The sequence below is a fragment of the Podarcis vaucheri genome, assembly GCF_965113315.1.
Source record: "Podarcis vaucheri genome assembly, chromosome: 13".
Lineage (NCBI taxonomy): Eukaryota > Metazoa > Chordata > Lepidosauria > Squamata > Lacertidae > Podarcis > Podarcis vaucheri.
The window spans coordinates 578757-603271 of record NC_138751.1 but is presented as its reverse complement, the minus strand read 5'-3'; the positions used below and the strand labels follow the sequence as shown (position 1 = coordinate 603271).

Here is a 24515-nt window from a genome sequence, read left to right as displayed (position 1 = left end):
TTAAGTACTTCATTCGTCCCGGAGGTCTGTTCTTAACCTGGAACTGTTCTTAACCTGAAGCACCACTTTAGCTAATGGGGCCTCCCGCTCTTGCTGCGCGATTTCTGTTCTCATCCTGAAGCAAAGTTCTTAACTCGAGGTACTATTTCTGGGTTAGCGGAGTCTGTAACCTGAAGCGTCTGTAACCCGAGGTACCACTGTAGTTCTTTATAAGTAAGCCGGAACTGGACTAAACTGAAAACAGTTTTTCTAGGCAGCCAGCTGTCCACATTGTAACAACAACCCAGGGTTTCCTGCCTAAATTAACTGAGGTGGACCTGAGTGAAAACTATGTACACATTATGATACCCCTGGGGGCCAGGGTGGGAACGTCAAGACATAACACCAGGAATTCTATCCGGGAAGAAAAACCCAGAGGAGGTGCATCTTTAACGAGGAGATGGGAACAGCAGTGTCTCTTATTCTGGATAGTATTTCAGGCAGTCAAATGGTCCACACTGATGGATTTTGTTAATCATGATTTAAAAATCAGGACATTTGCCACTCTCATAGATGGCAAACCAAGGCTCAGGCTCACTGATGTCATTGCCCATCTGAGAAAAGTTTGTGGAGAAAAGAGCAATCACTCCAGCCAGGAATGGAAATTCCAGTGATTCAAAATACGTGTCGTAGTCTCAGAAGAGAGCCAAGGCTCCATCCCAAAGAGTCATTTGCTTCAGGTATAACAAAGAGGGACACACATCCCGATTTTGTGAAGCTCCAAACCAACAAAATCCCCTTCATTTTAGCAACCAAATCAAAATCAGAGAAGCAGAGATCAAGAAAGCAATCATCTTTTGCAACAGAAGCATCTAGCTGTAAACAGATGTGATACAAAAAGAAAGAACTCAAACCAGTGGTTGCTCAATTATGGATGTTCTTCATATATGTGTTAGGATGAAGATTTACTTGGCGGCCTGGACAATCTTAGCCTGTCAGTGGGGATGGCCATATTCCAATTGCAAATGGAGAAGCCATAAAGAGATACAGTACAGGTTCAGGGACCCAAAACTGAAAGCCAAACAGTCAATGAAGAGATAACCATGTGGAGAGTGTCATATATATGTCTCACACTTTGAATAAAACTCACCAGAAACCAACAGGCTGCCATTCTAAGCACTTATGCACCAACACTGGGTGCTGATGAAGACATTAAAGAACATTTTTATTCTCAGCTGGATACCATCCTATCACAGACGCCTAAGGAGGGTCAAATTATCCTCCTGGGCGATTTTAATGCAAGATTTGGGTGAGATTTTGATCTGGGGCCTGGGAATATTGGGAAAGGAGGAACTGGCAACAGCAACCAGAATGCAATGTTACTTTTGACAGTATGTGCAGTGCACTACCTTATTACCAACACACTCTTTCAACAAAATAAATTCAAAACATCTTGGAGGCATCCTCTGTCAAACCACTGGCACATCTTAGACTATGTACTAATTGTCTGAACTGAAGATCGAATTGCAACTTGGCCAGTGACCAAGGATGGCCAAGTGTGTGCAGAAGGGATTTGATGAAGAGGGCCTATGAGACTAATCTCTCAGAAAGCCAGACTGCAGACGTGGCACACAAAAGCCAGAAGGACGATGCAGACCCAGAACTCTGCGCTTAGGGACAACCAAGTGTGTAAGTTGCATTACTGAGTAAACCTCTTTTCCCGCCACACACTGAAAAGAGAAGTACCAAGGTGCTAGATTTAATCTCCGGGGATGTGTGGGGTCCACCCAGGGGTGAATGTGCCATAGGGGTTCGTAGCTGTCAGATTTTTTGAATCTCTGCTTTTTAGCTCCTTGGGATCTATGTGGAAATGGTTCAGCATGGTTGGTCTTTTTTATGTTTTATTGCTTATGACTACTTTTTTGTATTTATTTAATAAATTTGTATATGACCCTTCATCTGAAGATGTCGGGCAGTTCACAGCACAAAACTACAGAACAAAAACAGAAAATACAGAATAAAAAGAAGAACAAAATAAAAACAAGAATAAAAACAAAACAAAATCCCCGCTTCCCACAAGCACATTTAAAAGGACACAGAATGTTTAATTAGCCAAAGTCATGATTGTTCTGTTGTCGTCATTCAAACCCCTTTCAAACTCCCAGCCAATCACCTCTCACCCCCAGCATTCAAAACTCCCCCTCCCTAGCCAACTTTACCATAAATCTTCTACTATACTGTACTTACTTCTGTTACGTTAATTATTTTGCTATAGGTGTATACAACTTTGAATTCAAACACCAGAACATCACAACTGAGCTTTAAGGAAACACACTTGCACATGCAGTTTCTGAGACTCTCACTAGAGAACAAGTGTGGCATAGTGGTTAAAGGCTCAGATCTGGGAGACCTGGATTCAAATCCCTACTTAGCTGGGTGACCCTGGGGACCAGGCACTGCATCACAGGATTATTGTCCGTGTTAAATCAGGAGGGCAAGAGCCAGGTGACACCACTGGGAGCTCTCTGGAGAAAAAGGTGGCCTTTAAACGCCATAAAGGAATTTCAGTAAGGACAAATGTCAGGTTCTGCATATAGGCAGGTATCATCAGCAAATATATAAGATGGGGGACATCTGGCTTCCCAGTAGTACATCTGAAAACGATCCAGGAGTGTTAGCAGAACTAAAGCTAAACATGAGTCAAAAGTGTGACGTAGCAGCAAAGAAAGCAAATGCTATCCAAGGGCGCATCAACAGAAGTCGAGTGTCCAGATAAAGGGAAGCCACAGTACTGTTATCTTCTTCCTTGGTCAGACCACGTCTGGAGTGCTGTGTCTTGTTTTGGGTGTCACAATTTGAATAGGATACTGAGAAGCTGGAAGCATGACCAAGGGCCTGGAAATAAAGCCTTAAGTGGAACAGTTGAGGGAATGGATATGTTTAGCCTGGAAAAGAGGAGACTGGGAGAAAACAGAATAGCAGTCTTCAAATATCTAGCAGACTGTCCCACGCAAGATGCAGCAAGCTTGTTTTCTCCTGTTCTAGAGGGTAAGACCTGAACCAATGCATTCAAGTTACCAAAAATGAGATTCCGACTCAATATCAGGAGGAAGCTTCTGGTGGTATAAGCTGCTCAGCAGTGGAACAGATTCCTATGAGAGGTGTCATCTCCTTCCTTGGAGGTTTTTAATAAGAGATTAGATGGTTATATGTCATGGATGCTTTAGCTGAGATTCCTGTACTAGATGACTAGCACAGCCCCTTCCAACACTACAATTCTATTATTCTGCTATTTTCCCTGCTGTGTGATCTTTGATGGGAAATGAGACTTTCCTTACAGGTGAAGCTCTTTCCACATTCCAAGCACTAATGTGCTTTCTCCCCTGTATGAATTCTTTGATGGGCAATAAGACTGACTCTCTGCCTGAAGCTCTTTCCACATTCCAAGCACTGATGTGGTTTCTCTCCTGTATGAATTCTTTGATGGGAAGTGAGACTGGTCTTTTGTATGAAGCTTTTTCCACATTCCAAGCACTGATGTGGCTTCTCCCCTGTATGAATTCTTTCATGAGAAGTGAGAGTATCCCGCCGAGGGAAGCTCTTTCCACATTCCACGCACTGATATGGCTTCTCCCCACTATGAGTTCTTTGATGGTAAGTGAGATGTTGCTTTGTTCTGAAGTTCCTTCCACAGTCTGAGCACTGATATGGTTTGTCCTCACTGTGAGTTATTCGATGGTAAGAGAGACTTGCTTTTGAGGTGAAGTTCCTTGCACAGTCCAAGCACTGATATGGTTTCTCCCCTGTATGAAGTCTTTGATGGGAAATGAAACCTGCCTTTGAGATGAAGTTCCTTGCACATTCCAAGCACTGATGTAGTTTCTCCCCTGCATGAATTCTTTGATGAGAAGTAAGACGGTACTTCCGAACGAAGCTCTTTCCACATTCCGCGCACTGATATGGCTTCTCCCCACTATGAGTTATTTGATGGTAAGTGAGCTGTTGCTTTGTTCTGAAGTTCCTTCCACAGTCTGAGCACTGATATGGCTTCTCCCCTGTATGAATATTTAGATGGGTGGTGAGACTCACCTTCTGACTGAAGCTCTTTCCACACACTAAGCACTGGTGTGGTTTCTCCCCTGTATGAATTCTTTGATGGATAGTGAGATGAGATCTGTGACTGAAGCTCTTTCCACACTCCAAGCACTGATATGGTTTCTCCCCTGTATGAATTTTTTGATGGGAAGTGAGATGAGATCTGTGACTGAAGCTCTTTCCACATTCCACACATTGATATGGCTTCTCCCCTGCATGAATTCTTTCATGAGAAGTGAGACTATCTTTCCAAATGAAGCTCTTTCCGCATTCCAGGCACTGATATGGTTTCTCCCCTGTATGAATTCTTTCATGAGAACTGAGACTGGAGTGCTGACTGAAGCTCTTTCCACATTCCACACACTGATATGGCTTCTCCCCACTATGAGTTCTTTGATGGTAAGTGAGATGTTGCTTTGTTTTGAAGTTTCTTCCACAGTCTAAGCACTGATATGGTTCCTCACCTGTATGAATTCTTTGATGGGAAGTAAGACTCTTTTTCCAGCTGAAGCTCTTTCCACATTCCAAGCATTGATATGGTTTCTGGCCTATATAAATTCTTAGATGGGAAGTGAGATGGTCCTTTCTATTGAAGCTCTTTCCACACTCCAAGCACTGATGTGGTTTCTCCCCACTATGAGTTCTTTGATGGGAAGTGAAATTTTGCTTTGTTCTGAAGTTCCTTGCACAGTCCAAGCACTGATATGATTTCTCCCCTGTATGAATTTTTAGATGGGTGGTGAGACTCACCTGCTTACTAAAGCTCTTTCCACACTCCAAGCACTGATGTGGTCTCTCCCCTGTATGAGTTCTTTGATGGGAAGTGGAATAGGAACTCTGACTGAAGCTCTTGCCAGACTCCAGATATGTATAGGGTTTCTCCACTGTGTGAACTTTGTCTTGGTCTCCCTTGTTCTGAATTTCTAATTCATCACCACCTGCAATGAACAGAGAAATGGATTAGAGCCTCATGAAGAATTGTACTTCCAGGTCAGCCATGATCACAAGAGCAGCTTCTCCGAGCTTGGGGAAGTCTCAGATGCAGAAATTGGGGTAGCGAAGGCAAACATTCCTTAAGACCCTGAGTGTAGCAGGGTGACAAGCCCGTTTCTCTGCCGCTCCCTGCTTGGAGGAAGTTGGAGGACCCTGTTCCAGGCTGGTTGAGAGGCAAGGCACTGGCAAAAATATTTCTGACTCAATTACTGAAAAGGCTCAGAGGCAATCGTTTAAGTGGCTGACTTCCTTATAAATTGGACTTGACTTAAATTTAAAGACACTTTACCATAAAGGGTGGGCAGCAGCTGCAGGGGAAAATTCTGACTGCTGGTGTGTGAAGAAAAGAGTGAAAGAAGTAAAAAAAAAAATCAAAAAATCGCTGCCACAAAGGAGAAGGGAGAGGAGAGGGAAGGGAAGGGAGAATGTTGATACAAAGCTGTCAGGGGTTCAGGAGCAGAGACGCAGAGAAGGGAGGAGACAGAGAGCGAGGGGGAGGAATACGAAGGAAGGATGAGTGGGGATGACGACCCGAGATCACCGAGCCTGTCCAGTGAGTCCGAGGATTCCCAGAAGGGAGCGCCAGCGGTCAGAGCAAGGGGGGAAAGCAGGGGGACACCCCAGGAAGAAGGGTCCAGAGAGGGATCAGAGAGCAGCAGTTGGAGATCGGGACCCACGTGGCCAGCCGGGAGCAGCGGGGAGAAAGGGGACCAGACATCGGGTTCCGGAGGCTTTCAGCAGGAGGGAGGGCATGAGTCAGGAGTAGTCACGCCCACCTCGGGGAGCGACGAAACGATCAAGAGGAAGGTAGAGAGTTGGGCGCGCGCGCCAAGTTCAAATGCAGCGGAAGCTGGCGCAGTAAGCAGCCCAGAGAGTGAGCCAGGTCCCAAAGCCCGCCGCAAGGAGGCGGAAGGGTCAGGGGGGTCCGCGTCAGAAGAGAGTAGGAGAGAAGAGACCACGGGGGGCAGAAGGACCCAGAGACGGAAGGAAAGGCGCAGGAGGTGGAGCAAGGCTAGGGTATTAAGCTGGTGTGCTAGAGGCGGAGACTCAGACGGGTCTTCGCCGGTCTGACATAGAAGACGTGGGGCTGCACATTGCAGTTTGGAAATGGAACCTGTAACCCAATAAAGACTTTTTTAACGTGAACGCTGGCTAACGTGGTCCTATGTGAGCTGGGACTGGGTAGCAGCCCTGACAGTAAGACCCGTCTCACATAGCTTCGGACACCTGATACCTCGCAGCGGAGGCAGAAGCAGCGAGAGGAGGCAATTGGTGTTTGGGAGCAAGCTCACAAAGGTTGGCAGAGATGACGGAAGCAGAAAAAATTTCAGCGCTGCAACAGGCAGTGACCCAATTGAACGCAGAGGTACTGGCATCCAAGAAAAGGGAGCAGGATGCTGCGGCCGCCTCCAGAGATCTCCACGCCAGGTTTGAAGCGTTGGTTAAGCAAGGGCAACCGGGACCCAGTCCGGAGGGGGTTGGGTTGGCACGGAGAGCAGGAGGGCTTGTGGCTCACTTCGATGGGAATTTGCAACAGTACCCCAATTTTCGAGCAGACGTAATGTGCGCACTGCAACTGCTGGCAAAAGACTTTAGAGATGAGGAAGAGAAAGTGGGGTTTATACTATCCCATTTGCATGGGGATGCTAAAGCGTGGCTGCGCAATTTGTGGAGGGATAAAGATCCGGCGCTTCAGAGTGCAGATGCCTTTATCAAAGCGATGGATGCGTGCTTTTTATCTACCATTGATGTGGATCTTGCCCGACGGGAGATACATGGACTGAGACAAGGGAGGGCGAGCGTACGGCAGTATCACGCCCGCTTTTTTGCGCTAGTCAGTGCCTTGGAATGGGACCGGGATTCACCTCCAGTCAGAGACCTGTTCTGGGAGGGTCTGAGCAGTGCTGTTAAAGACGAAATTGCGATGGGGGAGAGGCCCCGGAGCACGCAGGAGCACGCAGGAGGTGGTCCAAAGGGCGCTGACTGTGGGGGTGAGGCTAGAAGAACGTCCATGGTGCAGAGACGAAGGACGTGGAGGGCGCGAAGCAGCGAGAAGTTTCTCTTTCGTTCCCAGGGAAGCTGCGCGTGCGCAATCCACACCTCCGCCAGGAGGGGGAGTGGAACCTATGGAGGTGGGAGGTGCCAGGGCTCAGTCAGCTACCAGAGCCCCTGCACCGGGAGCAGTCAAGACTAAGCCTCCTAGAGGGACCCGGAAGTGTTACATATGCGACAGCCCTCAACACTTGGTGAGAGAGTGTCCCCAGAGGAACTCCAAGCACACTGCAGCCTCCGCAACGGTGATAGCAGCCACGCAGCACAGCGAACCCCAGCAGGGAAACGACGATGTCTGGCTGGAGGCAGAGGGACTGGGGCCCAGCCAGACGAATCAGTGAAGCAGTCCCCAGCGATCTTGCAACCCACAGACCCCCTCCCACCCAAACCAGTAGTGCAGCTCACCGCATCTCTCCAGCTACCCGATGGCATCACTATAGACGTGCCACTTTCTGTGGATTCTGGAAGTAACGCAGACTTTATAGCGCAGGATTTTGTGGAGCAGCACGCTATACAGCTACTGCCTGCCACTCTGCCCCTGCAAGTCGTCACAGTGGATGGCAGAGAGTTGCTGGGGGGGCAGGTGGTGAAGCAGACGCCGCCAATGGTGATGCGACTTGGTAACCACAGGGAAGTCATCAGTTTTAATGTCACCCGACTGTCGGACACGCCCATTGTGTTGGGCATGAGTTGGCTGGACAGGCACAGTCCGACACTGGCTTGGTACCAGCGACAGCTGATCTTCGGCTCTTCTTATTGTGCCGAGCACTGCATCCTGCCCAGACAGGAGGGAGAGGAGGAGGAATCACAGCTGCAGTTGGGAACGTTGCAAGCAGTCCCCCACAAATACGCAGACTTTCTGGAGGTCTTCTGCGAGAAGGAGGCAGACAAGCTACCCCCTCACAGGCAGTATGACTGCACGATTGACCTCCTACCAGGGGCGACGCTGCCGAAAGGGAAGCTGTATTCCATGTCTGAGGACGAACTACAGGAACTCAAACAGTTCATAGATCACAATTTGGAGCGCGGTTTCATCCGGGAGTCCAAGGCAGTGGGGGGCAGTCCTGTTTTCTTCGTGAAGAAGAAAGACACGCCCCAAAAAAGACTTGTAGTTGATTTTCGCCTCTTGAACAAGATGACCAAGCCCTCGGATTTCCCCATGCCCAGGATTGACGACCTCCTAGCGACGGTGCGCAAGGGACGCGTGTTCACCAAGTTGGACCTGTGAGGGGCGTACAATCTCATCCGCATGAGGGAAGGCGATGAGTGGAAGACAGCCATGTTCACGCCTCTGGGCACCTACGAATACAGAGTGATGCCGTTTGGATTGCAAAACGGTTCTCACTGTTTTCAAGCTTTCATGCATCATGTGTTGGCGGGACTCCTCTACAAGAAGTGCGTCTGCTTCCTGGATGACATCCTGATATTCTCCGAATCGCAGCAAGCACATGACCAAGACGTTCGGGAGGTGCTGAAGAGGCTGCAGCAGCATAGACTGTACGCCAAACTGGAGAAGTGCCAGTTCGACACGACGGAGGTGGATTTCTTGGGCTACAAGTTGTCGGACAAGGGGCTAGCCATGGACAGCGCCAAGGTTCGCGCGGTGTTGGATTGGAAGAGCCCGCGCAACCGGAAGGAGTTCCAGCGGTTTGTGGGCTTCGCCAACTTCTATCGCAAGTTTATCAAGGGGTTCGCGATGCAGACGGCGGCTATTATGGACACGCTAAGCTCCAAGAAAAAGAAATTCATCTGGACGGAGCAGGCGGAGCAGTCCTTTCAGGCACTCAAGCGTCTCTTCGCGTCGGAAGAGCAACTGCTGCATATCGACCCCAGCAGACCGATGCGGGTAGAGACAGACGCGTCCGATAGAGCCGTGGGAGCTGTCCTGCTGCAGAGAGACCCGCAGGGGGTCTGGAGGCCGGGAGCGTTCTACTCCAGAAAGCTCAGCAAATCGGAGCAGAACTACACCATCTGGGACAGGGAGTTGCTGGCCATTCATGCAGCGTTCAAAGCGTGGAGGCATTTCCTGATCGGTGCCAAGCACACAGGGCAAGTCTGCACGGACCACAAGAATCTGGAGCACTGGCGCAGTTCCTGAACCAGAGGCAGATACGTTGGGCAGAGTTCTTTGCTGACTTCGATTTCCGAATAGAGTACGTCCCAGGCGACACCAACATCATGGCGGATGCACTGTCCCGAAAACCGCAATACCTCGAAGAGGCGACGCCAGCGGCAGCCATGCACATCTTCGCGCCAACAGCGTGGGCGTGCGCTTCAGCCACAGTAGACCTGGATGCGGTGCGGCGGGCGTTGCAGGACGACTCATTCGCGCAGGCGAAGATGGCCGAGGTGCACAAGGGCACGGCGAAGAGCGACGGGTTCCAGATACGAGACGGCTTGCTCTTACGTAAAGGGGCCATCTACGTGCCGGGAGACGAACTTCGCGCCAAGGTACTGCAACAGTTGCACGACGCACCCACGGCCGGACACTTTGGCACAGAAAAAACGGTGGAATTAGTCGCAAGGGACTTTTGGTGGCCCAGACTGAGAGGGGAAGTCGCGGACTACGTCACGAGGTGCGACACCTGCCAGAGGGCCAAGCCGGTGCGCAAACCACCGGCGGGACTGCTGGAACCGCTGCAAACGCCGTTTGAACCGTGGGAGAGGGTGGCCCTGGACTTTGTCACGGATCTACCCAGCTCGAGAGGCAAGACAGCTGTACTAGTGGTGGTGGACTTGTTCACCAAGATGGCACATTTCATACCGTGTGCGAAGGTGGCCACGGCGGAACAAACAGCCAAACTGTTCATAGATCACGTGTTCAAAGTGCACGGTCTGCCGCGGTCTATACTGTCCGACCGCGGCCGCCAGTTCATCTCGAATTTCTGGCAGAAGCTGATGGGCTTCCTGAACGTCAAGATCAACCTGACATCAGCGAGACACCCGCAGACCAACGGGCAAGCGGAGAGGGTCAATGCCATCATGCAGCAGTACCTGAGATGCTATGCCAATCAACAGCCTGCGACGTGGGTGGATTACCTGCCGCTCGCCGAGTTCGCCTACAACAACACGAAGCACGTGTCCACAGGGGTGACGCCGTTCTTCGCCAACAATGGGAGGAATCCCAGAACCTTCCCGGGACTGGAGAGAGTGGGGGAAGGGGAACCGCAGACGGCGGACGCTTTCGCGTCTGAGTTGCAGGAGGTCCACGATCAACTCCGACGGCAGCTGGAGCTAGCGAAGCACGCATACAAGGTGCAAGCTGACAAGCACAGGCGGGTTGGCGAAGAGATCCGAGTGGGAGACTGGGTCTGGTTGGCAGCCCACACAGTGCCGACCAGATCGTTAGCCAAGAAGAAGTTGGGGCACAAGCAACTCGGTCCATACCAAGTCGAAGCACAGATCAACCCAGTAGCTTTCTGGCTGGTGCTGCCGGAGGGTTCCAGGATGCATCCGGTGTTCCACAGGTCGGTGCTCACTCCCTACAAGGCACCTCACAGATTCCAGGAACCAGGAACGGCACCGAGTCCGTCTCAGGAGTGGACGGAGGCGGGGAGATTGCCACAGCAGGACCCCATCAACGAAGTCACGGAGATTTTGGACTCCAGATGGGGGGAAGAGGGAGTAGAATACCTCCTAGCCAGAGAGGGCACCCGGGCCAGTGCTAATAGCTGGGTGCCAGACTACGCTTTGGAGGAACCCCTGCTCAAGGACGAGTTTCATGCCCTTTTCCCACACAGACCCATGCCAGCCGGCTTCTTCGACGACTGGTTGTTCACGCCCACACTTTCCTCCAGCACGTTCCATGGATTCGACTCGGACGGGGAGCCCGCACCGGGCACCCGTTCCCCAGAGGGGTCACCGGAGGGTTCGGCGTCAGACTCCTCGTATTGGTGGGACGATCGACCAGAGGAGCAGTGGCGCCGGAGGTGGCTGGAGATGCCAGGTCGAGCGACCGACGCAGAGACTGACATGGACGTGTTCGGGGAGGATCTTGGGTTCGAGCACGGCGGCACTGAAATGGAGGCGGAGCAGATCAACGTTGACGAACGCGAGGAGGAAGACTCAGAGGTCTTCAGTTGGCGGCCAGCGACGGGGAGCGAACTGTATCCGGCATTCACTCCCGTGATGATGGAGCACCCAGCACCCACACCTGAAAGCGGGGAGGGGGGAAGGAGGGGCTTCGAGGGGGGGATGGATGTCAGGGGTTCAGGAGCAGAGACGCAGAGAAGGGAGGAGACAGAGAGCGAGGGGGAGGAATACGAAGGAAGGATGAGTGGGGATGACGACCCGAGATCACCGAGCCTGTCCAGTGAGTCCGATGATTCCCAGAAGGGAGCGCCAGTGGTCAGAGCAAGGGGGGAAAGCAGGGGGACACCCCAGGAAGAAGGGTCCAGAGAGGGATCAGAGAGCAGCAGTTGGAGATCGGGACCCACGTGCCCAGCTGGGAGCAGCGGGGAGAAAGGGGACCAGACATCGGGTTCCGGAGGCTTTCAGCAGGAGGGAGGGCATGAGTCAGGAGTAGTCACGCCCACCTCGGGGAGCGACGAAACTATCAAGAGGAAGGTAGAGAGTTGGGCGCGCGCGCCAAGTTCAAATGCAGCGGAAGCTGGCGCAGTAAGCAGCCCGGAGAGTGAGCCAGGTCCCAAAGCCCGCCGCAAGGAGGCGGAAGGGTCAGGGGGGTCCGCGTCAGAAGAGAGTAGGAAAGAAGAGACCCCGGGGGGCAGAAGGACCCAGAGACGGAAGGAAAGGCGCAGGAGGTGGAGCAAGGCTAGGGTATTGTGTGCTAGAGGCGGAGACTCAGACGGGTCTTCGCCGGTCTGACATAGAAGACGTAGGGCTGCACATTGCAGTTTGGAAATGGAACCTGTAACCCAATAAAGACTCTTTTAACGTGAACGCTGGCTAACGTGGTCCTATGTGAGCTGGGACTGGGTAGCAGCCCTGACAAAAGCTATAAATTCCTTGGGAGAATACTACCCAATCCTCGTGGCTAATGGAATAAAGAGCACTAGAATCCAAAAGGGGATTGGGTACAATTTGACTTTGCCATATAAAGAGAGAGCTAAGAGAGAGCGTGCTTGGAATATTGCCAGCAGAGTGGAGGTGCACGGTGGGACGGAGCAGGCTGAAATGTCATGTCTGAATGAGAGAGATCTGCAGAACAAAACTTGCCCCAGAAGGACTGTTGTTTAAGCATGGATTATAGAGGTTAATTACAGTACTATGACGACCAGAACCAAAGAAAAAAACCTGAACCAGCCAGCCTCACAGAGGGCAACATCTGTAACAGCAGAATTGACAAGGCAGCAATGGATTTAAATGAAACATGGATAGCAATCAAGTTGGCACTGGAGGCAAATTCCAATGCAATATCCCAACTTTCTTGTAACATCTAGGATTTAACTAAAATAACTGCTTCAGTGGAAGAGACTGTTAATAAGCTTTCTTATGGGAATCGTGAAACCAAGAAGCAAGCAGAGACAATGCAGGGGAAGGGACAGAAATAAGGCAACAAGGAGAGCTGCTGTCAGATCAAGTGGAAGTTTTGGAAATGCGACAAAAGGAGTCCTTTTTGATATTCCATGGGATCCTGGAACTAGGTGATTAAATCCAAGAGAAACTGGTGAAGCAGTTGGTGGAATTCCTTGAGATGGAAGCAGAGGAGATAATCTAAGTTTTCTGTATAAAGTCAGCCTTTGCAAGCACAAAGAAACTACCAGGAGTTTGTTTGGTTCAGTTCTGCTCAAGAAAAATCAAGGATAGAATTCTTCAAACCCACTTCCAATAGATGGACAAAGGATTATATAGTGGAACCTCAGGTTACAGATGCTTCAGGTTACAGACTCTGCTAACCCAGAAATAGTACCTCGGGTTAAGAACTTGCCTTTGGGATGAGAACAGAAATCACGCAGCAGCAGCAGTGGGAGGCCCCATTAGCTAAAGTGGTGCTTCAGGTTAAGAACAGTTTCAGGTTAAGAACGGACCTCTGGAACAAATTAAGTTCTTAACCCGAGGTACCACTGTAAAGATGTATCATGAAATGAAGAAGATGTAAGAATTGGTAATTTTCAAAAACCTGAAGCTTTTCTTTTAGGGATATTGGGGACAAATGTCCTGAAGAATATAATTAAACTATTTTTGTACGCAGCAACACTTTATATGCACTGAACTGGAAAGAAGAAACAAAGAGGAATGGCTTGTAAAAACATTGGAGTATGCAAAATTGGCAAAGTTGAGAGCAAGAGTGAGAGACCAAACTTTTTACTGAAGAGTAGAAACCCTTTTTGGAATATCTGAGAAAGAATTTTAGTCAAATGAAATCATGGGCAGGATTGGAATTATGAGCAGCGGACTGGAAATGATAATAAATGTAATGGATGAAATATGTATTAGATATAGTTTGATATATATCAGCAGCAGGAAAAAATGGGAATGAAAGCACCACGGAAATGAGGGAAGATGTCACCTCACTGTTGTTTTTTGGTAAAAGAAGCATATATTGAATTTGAAGTTAATTTGTTAAAGTTTTCTAAACTGAATAAAAATTATTATGCAAAGAGGAAAAAATGGAGTTGCCAATTATTGAATAACGCTAATGAAAACCTGCGAGAAAGGAAGAACTGAAGTTAGATTTCTTACTGCAGAATTCACTGCCTTTGTTGACTGACACACCGTATTTTTCGCTCCTGACCATAACACACACATAGTTTTTAGAGGAGGAAAACAAGAAAAAAAATTAATCTGAATCAAATGTTGTACTAAACTATTTAATAAACAACCGGTATATCAGAATCATATTACAACCATGTAAAGTGAACAGCAGTCAACAGTGGCATTAAGAACCATCATCACTGTCATTAACAAATGAAGAGAGAATTTTAGGTTCGAGTACTCTTCTAGTCTTCTGTGACCCCCAAGAACTCATCAGTGCCAGAGTCAGAATTTATGAAGCTCAGTTGCTCACAATCACTGACATCACTTTCTTCAAAATAAAAAAAATCCTTCCAGTAGTACCTTAAAGACCAACTAAGTTAGTTCTTGGTATGAGCTTTCGTGTGCATGCACACTTCTTCAGATACACTGAAACAGAAGTTGCCAGATCCTTCTACACTTCTGTTCCAGTGTATCTGAAGAAGTGTGCATGCACACGAAAACTCATACCAAGAACTAACTTAGTTGGTCTTCAAGGTGCTACTGGAAGGAATTTTTTTACTTTGACTATGGCAGACCAACACGGCTACCTATCTATCACTTTCTTCGCTATCTTCATATAAAATACCATCTTCGCTTCCATCCAAAGCATTGCTAATGCCACATTTTTTGAATGACTGGACAACGATTTCCTCCTTCACCGAGTGCCATGATGTTTTCACCCATTCACAAACTTGAGTGATAGTGGGCCTCTTCATTCGTCCAGTAGGTTTCAGATCATGATTACCAGCAGCCATCCATTTGTTCCACTCTTCTGGCATAAAGACTTTAAATGGCTTGTTGATGGAAACGTCGAGAGGTTGCAACTGGCTGGTAAGACCTCCAGGAATTACAGCTAGATGAGTCCTCGCTTCTTTAAAGCACTTTTTTGTAGTTTCGCTAATATGTGCTCTAAACTGGTCCAGAACTAATAAGGCAGGTTTTTTCAAAAGCCCTCCAGGACGTTTGGACCACACTTTTTCAACCCATACTCTCATTCCATTTTCGTCCATCCATCCTTTCTCATGAACATGTACAACAATTCCTCGTGGAATCACTTCTTTTGGAAATGTTTCCCTTTTGAAAATTAACATGGGTGGCAATTTGGTGCCGTCTGCACAGCAAGACAACACAACCGTGTAATGGGTTTTCTCATGTCTGGAGGTTTTCACAGCAATAGTTTTGGCACCTTTCAGATCGACAGTCCTGTGGCACATCAAAGGTTAGCGGGACTTCATCCATATTCCCAATCTGGCCAATTTCAAACCCATTTCTCTTCCTAGCATCAATTACAAATTTATGAAAAGACAGAATCTTAGATTCATATTCTTCTGGCATTTTTTATGCAATTCTAGTTTTGGTGCGCAGAGCAAGGCCACATCGCTTCATAAATCTGTGGCACCATGATGGTGAGCCAGTAAAATCGTGAATGCCTTTCTCTAAAGCAATGCGTTTGGCTTCATATATTATCATTTTTGTAGAGACTGTAAAGCCATTATTCTGTTGATGTGTGATCCATTCTTTCATGGCAATGTCCATCTGTGGCCACTTTGCAGCATGTCCACGAAAAGTGTGCTTGCTTTTATCTGCTTTTTGCAGCTGATCCTCCTGTTTCCTCCAACCTCTTATCATTTTTTCTGTTGGAGGTGGTCCAAAACGTCTCTCTGCTGCTCTGTTTCCATGCTCCTTAGCATATTTTACTACCTTTAGTTTAAAAGGAATCTTATATGCTACTCTTCTCTGCTTTACCATCCTTATCAGAATGGGGGAGGTTTTCTGCAAGAAAATACAGTTTTCTGCAAGAAAATGATGAAGGAACTGTCAGTAATGTATGGTATCTCCAATACAGTGATGAAAGAAGGGGGGGAGCTCGCATTTGTCCCAGGCAAAGCAGCCAACTCCTATAGGCCTAGGTCCCTTCACCCCCCCCATTAAATATTTGAGGGAGTCATCCCCCACCCCCCATTGTGGTATGTGAGGTGGGGCTTACCTGGCTGCCCCCCAATATTTTTTGAAGTTGGAAGAGGGAGGGAGGGAAGGAAGGAAGAGAGAGAGGGGGGGAGCTCACATTTGTGCAGCTGCCTTGCCTCGAACCAGAGCAAAAAGAGGAGGAGGAGACTCAGGGACACGAGCCTTGTAAGCCGCTTTGTTTGAATTTACCGGTGAGGTGCTGGGGGAGGGACGGAAGGGGATGCCCTCTTTGTCCCTCCTTCCGGCTCATTGTAAAGAAAGCAGAGTAAGAGCCGCTTACATTACAGTCAGCCCATCAGACTATAAAGTCACCTCGCCAAAAAGCCATAGAGCAGGCAGACACGGAGGAAGAGAGGCCGCCTCCCTTCTCCCACCTTGGCTTTTACACGCTGCGCGCAGCTCTTGCCGGCTTCTGAGCCGGAGGAAAAGAGGCTGCCTCCTGCCTCCCACCTCCCACCTCGCCAAAAAGCCAGCAAGAGCAGCTCTTCCCGCCTGCATTCGCTCCATAACGCACACCCACATTTCCCTTTACCTTTTTTTGGGGGGGGGGGAACTGAGTGTTGTGGTGCGAAAAATACGGTACTTATGGGAAACTGAAATTCAAAAAGCCTGTTACTTTCTGCAATGAATTCTCTTTGGCTCAATCATGGAATCTGCTCCATCTCCAGCGTCAGAAGAATTTTTGCAAAACCAAGAACTGACAGAAGTAAAAAGAAAAACACAAAACCTGACAGAAGCTACTTTCACTTTCCTAAACATTCAGGAAGCCTACAATTTTAAAAGGCCTGGGCAGCTCAGACCAGCCTGATCCTTGTTTTTAAAGGCTTAGGTGGTAGAAGAATATGCACAGGCAAAACAGACAATAGCTTCCATTCAAGGTAAATTGTGTGGGTGCGAGAATCCCAGATGCTGTAGGTGGCGCTGTTCAGCTCCATCAAAATCTGGGAGCTTCATCACACAAGATATATGCATGGAATTTTGAAACAGATGTTGGAATAATATGAGCTATACCAAGAGAATCTATGGTCCCACGATTCTCCTCCATGACTTCCTTATGCAGAGCTCTCTGGGCAGGATCCAGCAACGCCCACTCGTCCTCTTTGAAACAAATAGAGACATCTTCAAAGCACACTGGACCCTGAAAGCAAAAGGGAAAGTTCCTCCTCTTAGACTGCATAAAGATTATCTAGTACAGATTGCTCTGTTGTTTCCTGCCTATTAATTGCTCTGTTGATTTCATGGGAATATTTTGCTGCAGATTTTAAGTAGAGATGCTCCTTTTAATGTCTTAATGGAATTGTTTTATTGTGTATTTCACTGTGATGGGGGGGCCCTCCTGATGCCAACTTCAAGGGGCGCATGGGGGCCACAGGGAGGACAAAGCCCCTTTATGCAGTGGATGGGGCTCATTAGGTGACTCCTGGTGCAGTTTTTTATTGTTTCTTGATTCCATAGAATCAAATTTGAGCATTTCACAATAAATTGACAAATAAAATAGCAGCTACTGATAAATACTAGTGACATTCAGAAGGCGAGTTAAGGTTCATTATACTCAGCAGATAAACGTTCTCTTTCTTAAGGGCAGCTACAACAGAAGCAAAGAAGAGGACAGATTTGTTTGGCCCCCAGGGACCCCCTGGCTGCCCCACCCCTCAGCCCCTTTCCCCCCAAGGCTCCTTCCCCCTACCTGATCTGGTTCCACAGCCGCTGCTTCCCCTCCATCACCCAGAAAAGATGGAAGAGGAGGTCTTGCCAGTTCTGCCAGTATAATTCCGTCACCTGTGAGAGACAAAGGTAAGTGGGAACCAGGAGAGCATGCTTCTCTTGGAGAAAAAGCCTCACCTGCTGAGTGCATTTCAGTGTTTGTACCCATTTCATGGTTTAGTTGTGCAAAATTACACCTCCCCTCCTCTGGACTCCTGGACCTAAGTGTCTTCCCCCAAAATGATGAAAAGAACCCATGGAATCACTTCAAAACCCACAGAATGTGACCCAACAGAGAAGAAACTCCTTCCTCCTTACCTAGTGAATTCTCTCTGGTGTCCAACGGAGTCCTCTCTCCCTCAGAGGAATCAGGACCCACTTCCGCAAACAGATCATTTTCCTGAAAGAGAAACAAGGATTCCAAACAAATAATGAAAACTATTAGAAAAGGAATGGCAGGGGCAAAATCTTTAGGGATGTCCAATATAGCGCCTTTGATACTTTCCAAAAAGGATGGGATTTAGGGTCCTGCTCCCTCCTTGGAGCCCCTTGGGAGCATCCAGAGGAAAGTCTCTCTCACCTGCTTCTTCTCCACCTGCTTCCTCTCCTCCGCCTGACTCAGGAGGAAACCTTCAGCCAGGGCCACCGCCTGGGAACTGGTCTCCGCTCCGCATTCCCTCACCCAGCTCTCCATCTCCGCTGGAAGGACAGCCAGGAACTGCTCCAAGATCACCAGGTCCAGCATCTCAGCTTTCGTGTGCCTTTCTGGCTTCAGCCATTGATGGTCAAAGCGGTAGAGTCGGCTGCAAACCTTTCGTGGTCCTTCAGCCTCCTGGTGACAGGACTGCCTCAACTGCTGGCTCTGCACCTCTGAGCGGAGGGTGTCCTCCTCTCCCAGGATCTTCCGCCCAGAGCTTTCCCAGAATCCCCCACTGCTCCCAGTTTCCATAGCATGGCCTCTTCCTGCTCCAGGGCCATCTGAGTCTCCCTCATCCATCTTTAGGAGGGAATCCCCTTTTTCTTTGACCAAGCTCTGTCTGTCTGATTTAGAGGTGTTGGCAAATACTGCAAAGGAAATATATTGTTCTGTTATGAAACTGGCACACGGTCAGCAGAAGAAGGAGGTCCCCTGAGCAAGTGTGGATGAGTCTTGCTAGGAACCAGGGCTGGACTGCACCACAGGCCAGACTCTGAGCTTTCTCTAAGAAAAAAAGGAAGAATGAAGAAGAAGAAGAAACCCTCTTGCCCTCCTAGGGGGAAAGTGACCAGGCCAAAAGTGGAGGCAATGGAAGCGGTTTCTGTGAGATGAATCAGCCTGGTGGCTCCTGCCTCTCAGTGTTTTCAGCCCAGGGATAGAAGCAGAAGAGTGATGGAGAAGTGAATCATTTGTTCCAAGTGTGGAATATTTGATGAATTATTGTATTGTAATATTTTGCTGGAAGCCGCCCAGAGTGGCTGGGGATACGCAGCCAGATGGGTGGGGTATAAATAATATAGGGGCACTCGTCTCTCTTGAGGGTCCTCATCCTGGGCTCCTCAAGAGTTGCTCTCCTTCCCAACCCCACGTCAGGGAACATTTCCTTTCTGCTTCTGTCTCGTTTTCTACCCCTTTGCATCTCCAAGGTCCCTTTTTCTTCTTCTGGCCAAGTGGGTGAGGCCAAAGTTCCTGTGGGCGGGAAAGTGCTAAAAAGCCAGGAAAAGAACAACTCCGTTTCTTTCTGTCACTGCACCTTGTTTTAAATGGTTTTAATGGTGTCCTCCTCCCTGGGAACTGAAGGGAAAGCGTGGGTTATAAATTAGTAGTAGTAGTAGTAGTAGTAGTAGTAGTGTTACACAGCTTAACCCCTGCGGAGTGGGATTGCCAAGAGAGAGGGGAAGAGACGGAAAGGGGAGCCCCGTTTCCCGCAGAGAAGGAAGCTGCGCTGCGTCCAAAGGATTTCCCTCATAACTGAGGAAAGGAAGGAGAGGGAGGAAAGAGGAGCCGAGGGAAGCCTTTCCCCTCCTCTTCGAGGAAGCTGGAAAGAGAAGAGAAGCTGTGCATTTACTTCTTTGTTTCAACGCCTGAAAGCTCTTTAGGTTTAGTGTCCTGAAGAAGTCCACTGTTTCTTCCTGAAGGGACACAACTCCGGACCCTTCTTGGTTTTGTAAATCAAGCCTTTCTTGTCCGTTCAACGTCTCCCTGAGTCTCCAAGCATCTAAGGTTTCCCTCACACAAAACCCAAGAGAGAACCTGTGGTGGTTAAATATATCTATATCTCTAGGAGTCAGAGAGAGTTGGAGGGTTTGCCTCAAATGGTGGAAGAGTCGTGACAGGAGGTATAACTCAGGAGGAGGAGGAGGAATTACTGCAGAAAGAGAGTCCTGTGAGGAGAAGGCCCCACCGTGAGCCAGGACTCCTGAAGGGAAGCAGAAACAGAGGAAGAAGCCTCTGAGGGGATTTCAGTCAGGAGACAAAATGGAGGAAAGCCAAACCTGACAGAGAAGCTCGGGCTTGGAAGGAAAGAGATTCAGTTGGCGGGGAAAAGGGGGAGAAGGGAAAAGAGAAGAGAAAACGTCCAAGATTGTGAGGCAAAACTCAGGCGGAAGAGGCCCCCAAAGAAACGTCCCTCCGCCTGGAGATGAAGGCAGAGAAGGGAGAAATGGATTCCCTCAGGGGGGGAAAGGGGAAATTCCCAGAGACCAGGCGGGAAAATGGAGGCAAGAAGAAGAAGAAGAAGAAGAAGAAGAAGAAGAAGAAGAAGAAGAAGGCGCCTTGGTTGCCCCAAAGGGGAGAAAGCGGAAATCGCTTCAGAGACGCTGGTCAAGCGGAGCAGAGCCGGCCGGGAGGACTATAAATGCAATTAATAATAATAATAATAATAATAATAATAATGGCAGCCCAGGAGGAGGAGCTGAGGGGATTGAGGGATCTGAGGGCCAAGATGGTGCAAAGAGAGGCCAGAATCTGGCAGGGAAATGGCGGTGGCCTGGAGGCCAAGGCGAAGGAGGCAGGAACTATTATTATTATTTTATTATTCATTTAATTGAATTTCATTTCATGAAATGCCAGGAACTATTCCCTCTTGTGTCACCCGGAACCCACATTCACAGACGTGAATAGAGACGCCTTAAATCTGATTATTCTTGCATTTGGAAGCTGCCGAGAGGAGCTCAGAAACTCTGGTGCCGTTTCTTAAAAATGTCGGCGGAGTAATTAAGAGAGATTTCCCTTCTGCCAAGGATGCGAAGCCTGGAGTCCCAATCTCTCCCTTGTCTGATTCATGGGGGGGGGGGGCCAGAACCTCAGTTGGCTATGCATTTATATTGTTAAGGGGAAAATCCGAGGGCTCCCTTGGACAAAACAAAGACACCAACCAGGATAACATGGAGCAAAACAGCAGCCTGTAGGCTGAGGTTGAATCCTGACAAGACAGAAGTACAGTGGTGCCCCACAAGCCGAATGCCTCGCAAGACGGAAAACCCGCAAGACGAAAGGGTTTTCTGTTTTGGAGGCGCTTCGCAAGACGAATTTCCCTATGGGCTTGCTTCGCAAGACGAAAGCCCATAGGGAAATCTCCGGGGACCTCTTTTAAATGCTGGTGGTGGGGAGCAAAGCCTTTCCCCCCCTCCGGCCTTCAGAAGAGGTCCAGGAAGGCCGGCGGGGGCCGAAAGGCTTTGCTCCCCACCGCCAGCATTTTAAAAGCAGTCCGGGATAGCAGGAAAGCGCTTCCCGCTATTGCGGACGGCTTTTGAAGGCAGGCGAGGGGGGGGAGCAAAGACTTTCGCCCCCCGCCAGCCTTCAGAAGAGGTCCAGGACCTCTTCTGAAGGCGGGCGGGGGGCGAAAGTCTTTGTCCCCCCTGCCTGCCTTCCCAGGGGCTTTTACATCGCCCCGGACAGCGGAAAAGTCCTCCACTGTCCCGGGGTTTTTAAAAATGCTGGGGGTGGGAAGAAAAGCCCTTGTCCCCCCCCCCCAGCCTTCAGAAGTCTGAAGGCGGTTTCCCTAGGAACACATTAATTGATTTTCAATGCATTCCTATGGGAAACCGTGCTTCGCACGACGAAAAACTCGCAAGAAGAAAAAACTTGCGGAACGAATTAATTTCGTCTTGCGAGGCACCACTGTACTGTTTTTGGGGGACAGGAGGCGGGCAGGTGTGGAGGACTCCCTGGTTCTGAATGGGGCTACTGTGCCCCTGAAGGACCAGGTGCGCAGCCTGGGAGTCATTCTGGACTCACCGCTGTCCATGGAGGCACAGGTCAAATCTGTGTCCAGGACAGCTGTCTCCCAGCTCCATCTGGTATGCAGGATGAGACCCTCCCTGCCCACAGACTGTCTCACCAGAGTGGTGCATGCTCTGGTTATCTCCCGCTTGGACTACTGCAATGCGCTCTACGTGGGGCTACCTTTGAAGGTGACCCGGAAACTACAACTAATCCAGAATGCGGCAGCCAGACTGGTGACTGGGAGCGGCTGCCGAGACCACATAACACTGGTCTTGAAAGACCTGCACTGGCTCCCAGTACATTTCCAAGCACAGTTCGAAGTGTTGGTGCTGACCTTTAAAGCCCCAAATGGCCTCGGTCCAGTAGACCTGAAGGAGCGTCTCCACCCCCATCCTTCAGCCTGGATGCTGAGGTCCAGCTCCGAGGGCCTTCTGGCGGTTCCCTCCCTGTGAGAAGCCAAGTTACAGGGAACCAGGCAGAGGGCCTTCTCGGTAGTGGCGCCCTCCCTGTGGAACGCCCTCCCACCAGATGTCAAAGAGAACAACAACTACCAGGCTTTTAGAAGACATCTGAAGGCAGCCCTGTTTAGGGAAGCTTTTAATGTTTGATGAATTATAGTATTTTAATATTCTTTTGGAAACCGCCCAGAGTGGCTGGGGAAGCCCAGCCAGATGCGCGGGGTATAAATAATAAATTATTATTATTATTATTATTATTATTATTATTATTATTATTATACTGTTGCAACAGGGTGTTCCCCTCACTTGCAGGAGAGAGGAGGGACCCCAAAAAATGGTGTGCAAGGCCTTATAAAGACTTTTGAAATTCCCCTTCTCTAGGTCAAGCCCACCCCCAGAAGCATCATCCATCCATCACAGAAAGGAGGGGTTGAGGGAGGAGTTGTGGTGGTAACCTGAGTGTCCTGTCACCTGGCTGGTTCCCCCTTTCCATGAGTCACTTCCAGGAGACAAAGGGGAGTTGGCAGTTTTCTTCCCCCCTCCCCCAGGGAAGATCTGATCATTGTCCTTTGTTCCATTACGGGCTGAATCCACTCCCATATGCAAGTTCTTTGTGATCCTGATGGTCTTCTGTCTGGGACCATCAGGGTTGGCATAGCAACTGGGCAGGGCTCCTGTGGATGTGCTGGGATGCTGAAGGGATTATGGCTGGCCTGTATCAAACCTTCCCCATTTTGTAGTCCTTCCTTCATGGAGTCAAATAAAAGTGGAACAGTGCAAATCCGATGTAGGGTTGATTTTCTATGAATTTATAACAGAAGCGCAGCATATGTAGTCAAAATAAAAGAATTCCTTCCAGTAGCACCTTAAAGACCAACTAAGTTAGTTCTTGGTATGAGCTTTCGTGTGTATCTTCAGATACACAGAAGTGTGCATGTACACGAAAGCTCATACCAAGAACTAACTTAGTTGGTCTTTAAGGTGCTACTGGAAGGAATCTTTTTATTTTGAGTATGGCAGACCAACACGGCTACCTATCTGTAGCATATGTAGTGTGTGTGAAGTTTGTACAAACTGAATGATTGGGGGGGGGGGGGTTTCCTGCAACAGCAGGAATTATTATTATTATATTATTATTATTAAATTAATTTTTAAAAATGTTGGCAGAGTAATTAAAACAGGTTTCCCTTCACAGGAGAGCTCCAAGTGAGGAGCTCAGCATCGGAGCAGGAGAGGAGCCCTGCAGGATCAGGCCAGTGGGGCCCCTTCTGGAGTCTCTCCCCCCCCCCCGTTCCCACTGGGGCCTGAATGGGAAGCCCCCCAGCCGGACTGGGGCGCAAGAGCCCCTCTCTTCCCCCCCCCCCTGCGCTCCCTTCCAGCAACTGGGACTCAGCAGCATCTCTGGGGAGACAAGAGCTCAGCCCTCGAGGATGAAGCCCCCAGGAGCCTCTCCTCCTCCTCCTCCTCCTCCCTGCCCTGGTCCCAGCCTGGCCTCCTGGGGCGGGGAGTTCCGCAGGCTTGACTCTGCCCCGCACCAAGAAGCGCCTTCTCTTCTCTGCCCCCTCCCCTCTTCCAACACTCAGGCTTCCCCTTTTATTTCTTCGGGATGCTTTATGTCCTAATATTTCCGTCCCCCCACAACCTCTGCTAATAAATGGGACTGATTCCTCATTTTGAGGGGGGTTTATTTTCAGGCCCTTTTCTTCCTTCCCCAAAGACCTCGCCCTCCCCAAACAGCCAAGCGGTGCATCCTGTGCCCTCGCCCCCCTGGCTTTGCAGATGGGGGGCAGGAGCCTCTGCCCCTTGACTTGGGGGTCCCCCCTGCACCCTCTTCTCCCCAATGCAGAGACTCACCGGCTCCCCGGAGGCGCCCTGGATGCAGCACGTGCAGAAGAGAGAGACAAAGGCCCCGCCTCCTTTTGAGGCAGGGCGGAGAGGGAGGGGCTGGGGCTCGGGAGTTTTGTTTCTCCCCCCAACCCCCCCCAACGCCTTTATTTTCTCCCCTCTCTAGGAATCCCGCTCAATCCCCTTTAACCCTTGGCAAGCCAGCTCCCCCTCTCTCCCTCTCCCTCTGGTGTCCAGTGCCGGGGAGTTCCACAGGTGAACTCTGCCTTGCGTTTAATTTTACCTGTCCTGAATCTTCTAACATCCCGACTCCTTGGATGTCTTTGAGTTCCACTGTCAGGAGATGCAACTGTCCCTCCACTTTCTCTAGGCCAGGCTTGGCTTTTGAAAATTAGCGGGGGGGGGGGCTCAGTAATTAGCTAATTGGGAACCCCTGCTCTAAAGTCTAAAGAGCCCCAAAGGCTGGAACCTTTCTTCATAGCCAAGTCTGCCTTGATCATTTTGGCAGCCCTTTTGTGAAC

At 49.4% G+C, this 24515-nt stretch overlaps 1 protein-coding gene across 1 annotated transcript; it reads right to left on the bottom strand.

The window, feature by feature from the left end:
- Positions 1-1977: 1977 nt before the first annotated feature.
- LOC309517936 (uncharacterized protein) lies at positions 1978-24104 on the bottom strand. Its single transcript, XM_082197604.1, has 6 exons — positions 24004-24104; positions 18068-18552; positions 17806-17887; positions 17471-17562; positions 16795-16921; positions 1978-5012 (listed from the first exon to the last, which is right to left on the bottom strand). The coding sequence occupies exons 2-6, from the start codon at positions 18482-18484 to the stop codon at positions 3346-3348; spliced, it is 2385 nt and encodes a 794-aa protein (XP_082053730.1). The 5' UTR covers positions 18485-18552; positions 24004-24104; the 3' UTR covers positions 1978-3345.
- Positions 24105-24515: the final 411 nt, after the last annotated feature.